The following is a 14160-nucleotide window of genomic DNA, read 5'->3' on the forward strand; positions in this document are numbered from 1 at the left end:
CGTACATCTGGCAGAGAGGGTGGCCTAGAGATAATATACAATCAAATATGGAAAGTGTCCTCCATTATAGTGCCTGTATACCCCTCATTTGAGTCCATTGCTCTACAAATCAAAGGTCCAACTCTGGCCAGTATCTATTGACCACCCAAGCTAAATAATGACATCCTACAGGAATTCTCTGTTTTCCTAACAACCCTATGTTCTGTGTCCCCAAACTTAATATCGCTAGGTGATTTTAATATCCACTGGGATAGCATCAACAATGTTCTTACGAAGGACTTTACCTCATGCCTTGACAGCTTCGCAGTACAGCAACATATTGACTTTCTGACACACTCCAAAGGACACATTCTTAACTTAATCTGCTGCTCTGGTGTAACACCTAAACTGCTGTGCCTCAGATTCAGCCATCTCAGACCACAAGCTAATATCCTTTAATGTCATGCAGGACTTGCATGCCTCGCTTTATCACTTTTCAAAACATCAAAGATATTGACTGGTCGGCAGAAACAACTTATCTACCACAGATGAACTGGTATTCCACTACAATCTTGGACTTCATCAGCAGCTAAATACTTTTGCACCCTGAAAACAAGGTCTGTTTCCTTTGCCCACTCTGCTCCCTGGTTTACACCAGCACTACGCCAGCTCAAAACCAAAGGCTGTCACCTTGAACACCTTTTTGTCAAAACCGGCCAAGCAGTGCACAAAGAAATGCATCATAATGACGTACTCCAATACAAGGATACAATTTCTTTAGATAAAACTACATACTACTCAACGTTAAAGGGATAGTTCATGTTTTTTGAAGTGGGGTCACATGAAGTACATATCGATCTGTTCCCTACCGTAATCACTGATCAGCATAGCCTCAGTTTGGAGAGGTAGAGAGCCGCTCCAGCCCAGACGCTCAGCTTTGTACTGCAGTGGACGGTGCCCAGATGCAAAGCAAATTTTAAGCAGCTTAAACAAGAAAGGGTGGTCTGATGCCGATTTTCCATGTCCATCAACAGTTCCACTGTCCCACCATCACCCCATGTAAGGAGGCTGCGTGTCATCCTGGATGGCACCATATCCTTCGAAGCCCACATTAATAATTTTACAAGGTCTGCATACTTCCATCTACGCAACATGAACCGCCTCTGTCCCTCACTCACACCAACCTGCACTGCTATTCTTGTGAACACCCTGATTACATCTCATCTGGACTACTGTAATTCTCTCCTCCATGGTCTTCCTTGAGCTGGTCCAGAATGCAGCTGCTCGTATCATCCCCAGAAGTCCCTCTACTGAGCACATCACTCCAGCCCTGCAACAACTCCATTGGCTCCCTATCAAATCCTGCATTGATTTCAAGATTCTACTCCTCACTTTTAAGATCCTTCATAACCTGGCGCCATCACATCTCGGTGAACTGATCCATATCCACACACCCTACTGCACTCTCCGATCCTCTTCTATCATCCAGCTCTTCACCCCATCTGCCAACCTAACCACCATGGGGTCAAGAGCTTTCAGTCGATCTGCCCCCAGCCTCTGGAACTCTCTCCCACATTCGCACTTCTGATACTGTCTCCACTTTTAAATCTTGCCTGAAAACACATTTATTCCGAGTGGCCTACTCTGTATCTACTAATCATACAATCACACTCTTGCCTATTCTCTATTCCACTCTATTGTACTATTTTCACCCCTGAAGCTCAACCCTGCCTGACCCAGCCCAGTTGACTTCCTGTATGGTGAGGACCATGGAGTCTGAATTCTATGCCGAGCTCCTGGCACCATGTAATTGTCTAAATTGTCTCCTGTTTTTGTCGTACTGTTGTTGTTATGTGCGGTGTCCTTGAGTGCTTTGAAAGGCGCCTTTTAATAAAATGCATTCTTGTTCTTGTTCTTCTTCCTCTTCTATTTCTTCTTATTATTACTACATACTCCTTCTGTAGATGGATTCAAGCATCGATTTGGATCAATACAAAGGGATCAGTTTCACTTTTTTAATGTGCTCATTACTTTATATTTCATCAACAACCGAGCTGTCTAAAATGGTCCACTGCCTGAATACATGTAAGCCTTCTCTTGGCTTGGCGAGCAGCTCGCCCCGGTCCACACCCTGACCATTAATTTAATCCAACATGCAGTGATGGTTGAACGTAAGAGGAGAATCATTTGGAGCTCCTTCACAGCCGTGAATGAAAACGATGTGAACTGTGATGGGTAGGAAAGCTACTACTCTGGCAACCTCTCAAATGTATTTAAACATAAAAAGACATCAGGAAGAGAACATGGAGCTGCAGCAGAGAAGAAAGGAGGAGAACGGAAATGCCTCAGCATCTAGACCCCAGACACTGAGACAGAGTTCACCGCAGGGAATATAAAGGTATATAAAGTAAAATAAATGTTTAAGATGATTTAATATAACACACTATATTATTCACACTTCTAAAGAATATATTAATTCCATTGGAACTTGTTACCTAAATTAATTATTTGACTGAAACTGAAAATATACAGTAGACTTCTTAAATGAAGAAATATATTATAATGATTATTATATGAATAATAACCTTTTTCCTATGTATGCACTTTCACTTTACATTAATTAAATAAATATACTCTTATCTGCCTTAAAAATCATTGTTTTCATAATAAAAATTATTTGTGTCATATTGGGGATATTGGCCTCAAGTTACTTGGTATCACATCAAAACCAAATTGGGGGTATCGCCCCCCTATTAGGTGTGACAGCCGGCATGAGAAGCAAACGTTCATTACGAAAACAACAATGCCGCATCCTCAGGAAGTGTGGCTCAAACTTGTCATTTGATACTCTACTAAAAGTGTTACATTACCTGTGAGCCGGAGAGTAATCCCTGTTTCCTGGAGGAAAGGGTCGGTTGTTTAATCTGCTCTGGGAGCTGGAGAATTAGGGGGGTGAGGGGTGAGGGTAGGGACGATGCATGTAAGGATGACACACAAGGATTTTCTGTTTGAGGAGGGACAAAGGAGGAAGACTGTGTTGACGATCGAGGCAGGGGTGGAAAGGTGGAGGTGTACTGGGGTAAGCTGGATGAAGAATTCAGTGACTGATGTAAGGAAGTGTTCAGTGGTGAGGCGTGGGTTAGGGGGGTTGTGCCTGTAAAATGGAGGACAGTGGAATCACAATGGAGGGACTTATATTCTGGAAGTTGTTGAAGGACTTCATCAGACAGTTGCCGCTGGGGGTTGGCGGGTGGGGACTTTTCTGTGAGAGAGGCAGCAGTGGAACACATGATGGGGGTGGAGGGTGTGTTAGGTGTAGATGTCAGGGTGCTGTAGGAAGGTGGGATCATTGGTATCTGCCTCTGTAGTAGCTGCATGATGATACTGATGTCTGCTGATATACGAGACTCCAACCTGAAAAACACACATCCAGATAGATAGAGCTCGACGGGTTTATGAAGTTACAGTATTGAAATACACCACACTGTAAGTCTTCAATAGTACAGCAACCCCATGTGTTCATAAACATAAATATGTATTTCACATGAATCTGTTAATTGAGGTTCTATTTTGTTTAGGCCGCCCAAACTGTCTGATGAGAAGACAGTGTTTCCTACAGAATCAGACTTTAAGTGTGGTGGTGGCTGTCAGGCTTGGGTGACATAGAGCATGTCCACCACAAGACTAAACTTCCGGTTTAGCTCCAATCTAACTTGGATGGAGATAAAAGGTAATCGGCCGGCTCTTCTAAGCTCTATAGACCGAACTGCCCAAATTCTGATAATGAAACCAGTAATTTCACAGGGTTTGCCCTACTTTCATTATATGTAGGGAAGCCATTCAAAAAATCCAACAATCCAGCAATTTTTATTTTCCACTCTTCATATGAATTATTTATCCACTGGTAGAGGATATTATGCAAATCACCAGTGAATGGCAGTGATTATGTGCTGTGAGTCAGAGCAAAAAACTTTAACTCTCCATGTCTTTGTCTCCTTCCACTATTGTATAAACAGTAAACCATTAGTAAACAGCATCCAGTTTACTGATGGTGATGTAATTATGTAATTTAAAAACTGACACGCTCACATTTTTGCTCCAATTGTTGTAGTATATCTGGTGCAAAACATATTTGTGCACCTGTATCACACCATGTGAAGTTGTGGACAAAATTTGAATATGTGCAAAAATGAATGTGATTTTGTGCAATAAATGTTCAATGTATGTAAAATAATTTCTCACGAAAATATGTGTGTTCTTTTAAAACAAAAACACAAATCGATAAGTACAAGTGCACAAATCTTCCCCACAAGTCACAGATTCTGTTTCCTTCAACTACAAATCACAAATCCTGCCTCCACTGAGATATGTGGTGCAAAACTATCTGTGCATTCAGTCTATGCTGGAAAAGGCAGGTGCTGATCTGAGATCGACTGATCCCACAGCCAATCAGAGGAGAGGGCGGATTCAGCACATGCTAAACTAACAGCAGCAGAGAGAGGGTTAGGTGACAGACGGGTCTCCTGCTAACTAGCAGGCTAACGACTGTTCAGCGGTGGGTCTCGCTTGCACCGTTTTGTAAAAGTGGACATGTCAGCTGGCAAACATGACAATTTGTGTTTCTATACTTTAGCTCCTGTCCTAGCAATGAGCAGTTATTACAGCAACTCCCTACTGCGATCAAGCCAGCCGTGGTTCGCGTTGTTTTCTAGTGCACAAATCTACCGACACCCAACCAGAGGACCACTGCTCTACACAGTTAAGCTCAAATATTCAGCTGTAGGAACAAGAAGAAAAACACATTTTTGACTGGAGTTTTGACTTTAAGCAACCTTTTTTTTTTTTGGTATTGTTTTATTTGACTTAAAATCCGAAATTAATGTAAAGTCATCACCGCTACTGATAAAGACCCCAATAAAAGGTTGTCACCTACCTGGTAATGTCTCCCTGCAGTACCTCCAGCCTTTTCTCTAATGCCACCTTCTGCCTCCAAGACAAAACAGGTAGAGGAGGATGGAGATTAGGAGGGCTAGAGGGACAGTGAGAAGACGAGGGAACTTCTGGGAGCTGCTGGGAGGCAGACTGAGGAAGAGGGTCAGGCAGGCTGTGGGAGCAGGGCACCTCCTGGTATCTCTGCCCCTCTCGACTCTCTGAGCCCCAGAATGAAAAGATGTCGGATACCCCTGAGACTGCATCTGGTCAACATACAGAAAGACAGTGAGACACAGACAACTGTCAACACCATTCTAGTAACAATACTAGTTTCTTTTTTTTGTCTCATTTATCTCATGTGCCTTGAATGCATCTTTACACCTGCCTGTTAAAGGTTTGCAGGTCTTATCTCTCGTCATGGCAGCAGAATGAATCATGGAGGTGTAAGCAGGCCTGGTTACTTCTGTATCCTCCCCTTCATCCTCACTGGAGAACACATGGCCATATCTAGAGAAGCACTTAGTTGAGAGGCTTGTTTGTCATGGGGAAAGTATAGACCAATCTGATATTGATTACGTTTATATATATATATATATATATATATATATATAGCAGAGGAAATAAATAAACAGAATTACATTGTATGTTTATGATCATTTTTGTTGTGGCCGTCATTCTGCTCCCAGTTACTGTGTTTACGTCTACATCTGTAGGCAGCGCTCTGTCTCGTCGCTGAGATGCTGTCACCTGATGAATATCCACAAACAGTTTTTAAAGAAGAAATTACCAAGGTTCATGAAAACTACGTACCTGAGACTAATGAATACAAACAATGATGAACAAAAACAAATACTGACGCAACCAACACAAAAGAGACATTTAAGGTGTGCTGAAGTAAATCTTAAGCCATGGCTAAAGCAATCAAGTCACTTTGAGTCAAATCATTATGCATCCATTAGGCAACAAAGTAAATGTATTTCAAAATGTTAAATGTTAAAAAAGATTAAAATTCAAGATTTATTTTTTACATGCTCATATTAAATTTGTGCAGTGTAATCTCAGGGTGGCATACTAAAGAGAATCTGCTGAAAGGCTATAATAATAATGATTAGAAGTGTAACCAGGTCAAAATGACCCTACATTGTAATAAGATTAATAAAATGGTGTGTAGATGTGAAAAACATACAGAAAATGTTAAATGTTACCTCAGGATACATTATTTAAAAAGAGTTCATGGTTGTAAAAGAATGTGGTATTTGAGAACAAGAGTAATATTGATCAGCCATTGGTTGAGGTGGTTGATGGACAGGTGTGCAGTACAGGAAGTAAGCGCTTGAGCTAAGTTTTGTGACTTGTCTGACTGTGAAGAGTTTATGCAACAAGTGTGTGGCTGATGTCTCAGATTTTTTACTTGTGAGTCCATATCAGGAAACTCTGTAAGCAGCTTAAGATATTTCTACTTGATGTGTAACGTACATGTTTGTTAGCTCATTAGCTTACCGGGAGTATGTTGTTAGCATTAATTATTATTATAATTATAATTATTATTATTAAGTGAATAGACTCTTGGCCACTGTATAGCTTTTTTCAATCCTTAAAACAGCCAAACATTCTATTCCTTCTTATTAAAAATGGCAAGTCATCTCTTAAATCTGATCCACCCTGACTGCAGTACCTCTTGGCAGGTACAATATGTCCTCACAAGCTATTTTATTTATGAAGTGCTACCTGTGGAAGAATGTTTGCGTTTCCTCAATGCTTTACTGAATCCTTCACACTCAGAGACTTCTCCATTTAGGAAACCAACAGCTTCATTATTTACCTGCAAACAAGGAGAAAGCGGGAAGAATTTGCAATGGTAATGAAATAAAGAATCATGCCTATAGATAAAGTTGCGATTCATGGTCATACATGCGATGTTTATATATATATATATATATATATATATATATATATATATATATATATATATATATATATATATATATATATATATATTGTTGTTGTTAAAGTTTTTCTGTTGAAAAGTAATTAATTATATGTATATAAAAAAGTGCACATTCACAATGGCTGCAACATGCAGGCATCAACATGTTCATTCATCCATACACATTCATCCATGTGGATGTGCGTGTGTTTGTGTGTTTGTGTGTATGTGCGCACGTGCGCACGTGCTAGGCTTTCAACAAAGCCAATCATGTAATGTATATCTGTTTACGAGTTGTACACTTGTTTGTTACAGGCCACTCCCACTACCACACGCGCTATTAGTGAAATGGCTGATCAGTTAGTCAGCTATCCTTTGGTTCACGCCCAACACTTTCACAGAATCCTGTGCAACTCCCTGATTGCAATTGGAAGCTACCTAGTTTCAATAAACAGAAGAGTTGCAACATGCATAACATACATCTCTGAGATTAAAGGTGATCTCCAAGTTGGACCAGAAATATTCACAAAATTCAGGATACATGTCCAGGACCTGCAAACACAAATAACAGGAAATTGTGTGAGTCAATTTTAAATATCTGTCCATCCGTCTCTCTGCCTGCCTGCCTGTCCATTCGTCCGTCCGTCAGTCCGCTATTCAGCTATTCATATTTATTTGCTCTGTGTCCATGCATAAACAAAAGACAATCACATGATACCTCCAGCATATCCTCCCTGTGTATCGTGTGCAGTTCACAGTAGGTCAGAGCTCTGACATCAGCTCTGGATTTTCCTGGCAGAACATACAGATCAATGGGTTCCCCAAAGATATCATTCTTTCCTGGAAGAGAATAAATTATTGTCATGATATGAAAAAACAATCTTGATGTGTTCATTTCTAAAATGTGCTCAGCCAAGGAAATGGTTACAAATGTAACTGTAACATTGGAGTTGGATCATATGGCTCAAATGAAAACGTACCAAGTATAGCTACCACCACGTCTCCTTTCAGAATCTCTATGGATCCTCTGGAGATGAAGTACAGAGCTGATATCAGGTCTCCAGCATGGACTAGCGTGTCACCAGGAGGTGCATGGGTCGTCTTAAACCTCATTGCTAGGGCCCTCAGACAGCCCTTAGTGGATCCTAGACATCATAAGAAATACAACATGTAGGTCTTGTGCTACAAGAGCAATGTTCCAGTGCTTTTGTTGGACTAGCATATATATTTGACAGGCAATGACATGTTTAAATGACAGCTGCTTTACTAAAGGTGTATAATAAAACTGTGTAATGTGTTGATTTCACTGGTCTCCATTGAATGGAATACAATATTTTTGTTGGAAGTAAATGAGGGGCAGGTAAGACCATAGCAAAATGCTGCGTCTTTAATGCTTTCATGAAGTTTTTGCTTTATTCATCCAGGTTTACAATGTCTGCTTAGAAATATTGCCTTAACAACCAAGCAGTGATGAGGCAAATGTAATTTCTATATACTTCACTGCAGGCACCTCCTTCTTCGAGGTTCAACCAACTTCCATTGTGGGGGGCCTCCAAAAGATTCCTGCTGAAAAGCAAGTGCTGAGTAAATGCAGCAGGTCTCCATATCTCTGCAGGCTCCAGCGGTAGTCACTCCCGCCCAAGCCTCGCCTTGAATTCTGTATAACTTAGTTCAAGGAGGAAGGAGAAGAACTGGCACATGTACTGTGGCCATACCAGCCATTTCATCTCTTGTCCAGCGGCAGGGAAGGCTCAATAGTGATTTAGAGGGCACTGATGAGCAAAAACCTGAAGCAACAGTCCATTTTCTACACAGAATCATCTGAGAAGTCATCATTTGAAACTGTATTTCAAAAAAGGCAGGTACTTTTTAAAAAAAAATGCTTGGCAGGTGACTGGATGAACCATCTGTCTATCACAGTCTATAACTGGCAATGTCAAACAATCAGAACAAGCCAGGAGATGATTGAAAGCATTTTTAGCATTGAAAAGATTTCAGTGCTGTTCTTTGTTCTTCTTTCAATGAAGAGATACGCTCTGGTTCTGATAACTGATGCAAGAGGTGCATCTATGCCATTGTTTTTCAATCCTTCCCCTGGTGGCCCTTTGCCTTGCATGTTTTAGAAGGTTCCCTGCACCAAGACACATGATTCAAATGATCAGCTTGACACCAGGCTCAGCTGAAGACTGACATTCTGTTGAACCAGGTTTGCTGGGAAGGGAAACATCTAAAACATGCAGGGGGTCCCAGGACCAGGACTGAAAGACATTGATCTATGTTAACCATGATTCTTACTGCCATCATATGAGAAAGCACTGTTCCAGGAGTAAAAGTCAGGAGGGAACAGCAACAATCTATAATTGTAATTGGAGAAATTAAGATCATAAAAATTTGCAGCTCCTATCCAGGAGAGTTTTGTCTTTCTCATAAGCCATCTATGCAATGGGCAGGGTCAGGCAGCAAGCCATGAGGACATTGTTGATGAGGACAATACTTGTTGCCACAAGTACAACAAGGATGGAAATACAAGGAATATTTCGAAACAGCAAGAGTGCGTTCACATACTGTACGCACAGGTCGAGAAATGCACCGACTGACTAACTTCATTCTCGTTTTCCCAGCCATGTTATGCATGCTAACAGCTTAAAAGCTTGAAGAGGGGAAAGCTAAATGAATTTGCTTTTCAAGTCTGTCATTAATAACGTCTGCCTATGGTTCCCATACTTCGACCTGACTGACTCCTTTCCAGCCTCCAGAGGGCTTCTGCCAAACACCAGCAGCCTCCAGCCCGACCTCCAAGAGTCTTCTGTCATATGTCAAGACCTGCTGGTTGCCCCTTGGACTTGCTCTGCCCTTTGCCGCTATCTTCTGGTTCCCTTGAGTTTGTTTGTGCATATTATATGACTTTGTATTTAGTACAGTAGTTGAGTAAAGGTATTTACTTTGCATCACCATAAATTAATTATGTCTACTTATGTTGATGAAACATCCACTTTCATGTGTGATGTAAAATAGTATTACCTTTGAAAGCTTTACAGTTCTGCAGCAGTGACCTGTTTAAGTGGAGACAAATATCGGCTTGGAGACACTCGGGGAAACCTTTTAAAACCTGGATAGGTGCAGAAGAAGGACACAAAAGGAGGGCCGTTAATACCTTATCTACAAGTAGCAAATAGAAATTCACCAGTGAGCATTTCATCATGGTAATTAGCTGGTGAAAAAATGTCCATTGAAACTGGGCCTGCGTATATGCCACACCTGCTTATGACTTGTTTTGACCATCTGAATGACTGTACTAGATGCAGCTTCAATAAAATGCAGCACCTCAATGGGAATCTTCTGCTGTAGCATCTATATCATAGTTATCTATGCTGTAACACAGTTTGTTTGCCTCTAAATGTCATGGCTCTCCATTCGATGTCTTTGTGTTGTGTCCTATTGTGTCTTATGTTTTGATTTTCCATTGTGTCATTTAAGTGTCTCTTAAGTATTCCCCTTGTTGCAGTTTGTCTCCCTCTGTCTGTCAGTGTCTTCTCCTCTGTGCTTCCCCCCCTCGTTACCTCACCTGGCCTCTTCCCTCCTATTTCTCCTCACCTGTTCCTTGTCTCATTGTTAGTGTCTGTGTACTTAGTCTCTGCTTCCCCTCTTGTTTTTGTCAGTTCATTGCCTCTGTTCCTGCTTCTGTCTGCGTCTGTTTCTGTCGGTGTGATAGTTCCCCAGTGGTATGTTTTTTTTGTTGTTGTTTTTTTGGATTGTGAGTTCTGGTTTTCCCATATTTGTTTTGTACTTTGCCTTTTTCTTTGCACTTTGAACTGTTTTATTTTGCTACTTTGTCTTGCTGTTGTGTTGCTACTTTGGTTTTTTGTCCTAGTTTCATTTTCGTTTCATGCTCCTTTCTGTTTTTTGTTGCCATCAGCTTTTGTTTTAATAAAAGCTCACCCTTTGTTCTCCCTCACTCCTGCCTCTTGTCTTGGGTCCACCTCCTATTTCCTTAGCTTTCCCCTTTAAACCCCAGTGTGACAATAAACAGACTTTTGAATGTAACTATTCAGTGGGTGTCTAGCAATTTAGTCTATTTCTTATCAGGATTCTTTCTTAAATTCCACCTTAAGTTACTTAAAAGTTGGACAATACACTGTTCCACACTACATGACCAGTTTTCAATATCTGTTCACTCTTACACTTCACTACTGAGAAAAATGATGGCTATATAACCTAGAGAAAGCACGTTCTGAAGAACTTGAGGTTGTGGATTCTGGCTGTTGAAAAGCTGATGCCAAATATGCATTGCTGGCTATAAAAACTTTCAGCAATGTCAAGAATATATTCAAGATTAATGATCCAAAGTGTTTACTGTCATATGCACAGTAAAGAAACATGTTCTCAATTATGCAATGAAATTCTTCCTTTGTTGTCCACAGAACGCCAACCGTGTTATAAAGAATTATACATATCCGAAATATAATATATACAAGTAAAGCACTTTTACACAAGGCGAAAATTTGATAAATAGAATGAGCAACAACAATAATAATAAATTGAATACTTTAAGGTTTGTTGAAATCTAAAGCTTTAACATATTTGAAAAGCACATCTGAATGAGTATGAACAGTCATAATATAGGGGTGAGAATGAAGGAAGAAAAATACACCGAAGCTGGGAGCAAAACTGCAATGCTGTTTGAATTTTTGTCGAGAGGCAGTATGAGTTGCATGAAGAGATGTTACAGTTACAATGAGTCAGATACTCTGAATGGAACTGAAATTTGAATAAATCTCACACTATATCAATGATTGGGTACACTGAAATATTTAAATGGAGTTTGCTGCTGTAAGAATAAACAAAAAGATAATAGCTGAATAGTTAAAATGTTGGAAAATATATACTTTATATACATATATTGTATCTCTGTTTTTCTGCGTATATGTCACAGAAATCCATCCAATTTAGCACCAGCCTCACTCTGAAGGAGTGGGAGCATCGGCGACAGGCAAATCTCTGCATGTGCTGTGGCCAGGCCAGCCATTTTGTCTCCCACTGTCCGGTAAATGGATATGGTGAGCCATACCTCCACACAACCCTCTCCAAACCAAAGGCCCCTTTTCCACCTCAAGCTTTCCCTCCTGGTTCCCTCCACTCCCTATCCACCTTCATAGACTCTGGGGCTGATGCCAACATCATGGACGAGGGACTTGCCTTACAGCTAGGGATAGGATAGGTCATGTTTCTCTCTCCTGTCCATTTGCAGTTAAAGCCTTGGACGGACATCTTCTGGGGACCGTCAGTCATCAGACTGTTCTGGTCCACATGCTCCTGTCTGGCAATAAGTTTCCATGTATTCCCATGATCCTTGGGTATCCTTGGCTGCAGTGCCATAACCCCCACCTTGACTGGACCACAGGCAGCGTCCTTGGGTGGAGCTCTTCCTGTCACCAGGTTTGTCTCCAACAGGCTGTCACTCCTCTGCACGTGTCCAGGTCGACTAAAGATGTGGTGGGGATTCCTTCAGTGTACCATAACTTCAGTAAGGCTAGAGCTTTGACCTTACCTCCTCATTGCCCAGATGACTGCGCCATCAACCTGCAGCCCAGCACATCTCCCCCTAAGTGATGTCTGTACTCCCTGTCTGCTTCAGAAAGCTGGGTCATGCAGATTTATATTAATGACTCTCTGCTGCTCGCATCATCCACCCTTCCTGTTCTCTTGTGGGGGTAGCGTTTTTCTTCGTGGCGAAGAGGGACAGACTCTGAGGCCCTGCATTGATGACAGGGGATTCAACAACATTACGGTTAAGAACTGCTGCCCCCTTCTTGTCATCTCCTCTACTTTTGAGCTATTGCAGAGATCCACTATCTTCACAAACCTCTGCAGCACCTATCACCTTGACTGGATCCAGGAAGTGGACAAGTGGAAAACCGCCTACAGCACCCCTCAGAACATTATGAGTATCTGGTGATGCCTTTCAGTCTCACAAATGTACGGCAGTACAGCAGTATTCCAAGCCTTGGTCAATGACATTTTGAGCGACATAATCTTCTCAAAATCCCTCGACGAGCATGTTCACCACATCCAAGCTGCCCTTGAGTGCCTCCTGGAGAACTCCCTCTTCGTGAAAGCCAAGGAGTGTGAATTTCAAGCCCCATCTGTCTCCTTCTTGGGGTACATCGTGGCTCAAGGCAACATACAGATGGATCCAGTGAAAGTATCGCAGTCAGCTCTTGGTCTGTTCCCGACTCCTGCAAGCGGCAACAGAGGTTCCTTGGATTCACCAACTTCTATCGCCGCTTCATCTGCAATTACAGCTCCAGCGCTGCTCCCATCACTGCTCTTACCTCCTCCAAAGTTCCATCCCTCTGGACTCCTGATCCTGATATCAGTTCTGGGTGGAGTTGGGTGCTTCCAATGTGGAGGTGGGGGCAGCCCTATCACAAAGGATGACCATCGATCAGAAGCTCCACTGCTGCACCTTTTTCTGACGCCTGTCCCCTGCAGAGAGGAATTGTGATATCGGCACCAGGGAACTGTTTACCATCAAATTGGCCTTGGAGTGGTGGTGTCACTGGTTCAATGATTTGGACGGACCACAAGAACCTGAAATATTCACTGCCAAAAGACTGAACTCTGAAGACTGATAGAAGAAGACCACCACTGGGTTGGACTTGATCATCCTAATTCCCTGTGAAGTCACTGTCTTGATTTGGGTGGTCACAGAGCAGCTGAGATCAGCCACCGAGGGTCTACCAGGACCTAGTGCTTGCTCCTAGTGCTCCTAACTGTTTATTTGTTTTCCAAACCCTGAGGTGCGATGTCATCCAATCAGCCCACACCTCACCTATCATCCAAGGCTCCAAAGGACTTGTGATGAGCAGCTTGGGGCTACGATCAGTCTATCCGCCAGTCCAATGGCCAGACTGAATGGAAGAACCAGGAAATGGAAATACGAGTCACTGCATGGTCTCAAGAAACCCATCTTCCTGGTCCCAGCATCTCTTGTGGGTCATATACACCTACAACACACTGCCCAGCTACTCCACGGGTACTGAATAATTCAATACTCACTTTAATGGCAGCTTCTGTCCAAAAAACTCTGAAAATTTCTCAAAACATAAAGGGTATCAAAATTCTGAACAATAAAGGTCCTAATTAAATGAAACTTTTGATGTCTGAATGATGTTTCTTCACTGAAAAATGTTGAATGAGTTAGCAGCTATAAAAAACAGGCCAGGAAGAATTGTAGAAGAACATACAGTATGTTATGCCTCCAGCATTCAAACCCAATGATGAGTGTTTCCAACAGCCAATGATTGAGGCCCCTGTTAACC

The 14160-nt window shown here is 41.8% G+C and overlaps 1 protein-coding gene across 1 annotated transcript in view; it reads right to left on the reverse strand.

Annotated features, from left to right (window-relative positions):
- LOC119011619 (potassium voltage-gated channel subfamily H member 6-like) overlaps positions 1-14160 on the reverse strand; it is a 51353-nt gene that overhangs the window by 3087 nt on the left and 34106 nt on the right. The window contains 10 exon segments of the mRNA XM_037084907.1: positions 2850-3393; positions 4913-5174; positions 5239-5298; positions 5342-5418; positions 5550-5658; positions 6640-6733; positions 7319-7390; positions 7557-7678; positions 7819-7983; positions 9860-9947. Of these exon segments, the coding sequence (XP_036940802.1) occupies positions 2850-3393; positions 4913-5174; positions 5239-5298; positions 5342-5418; positions 5550-5658; positions 6640-6733; positions 7319-7390; positions 7557-7678; positions 7819-7983; positions 9860-9947 (1593 nt within the window).

The sequence above is a fragment of the Acanthopagrus latus genome, chromosome 21 (assembly GCF_904848185.1).
Source record: "Acanthopagrus latus isolate v.2019 chromosome 21, fAcaLat1.1, whole genome shotgun sequence".
Lineage (NCBI taxonomy): Eukaryota > Metazoa > Chordata > Actinopteri > Spariformes > Sparidae > Acanthopagrus > Acanthopagrus latus.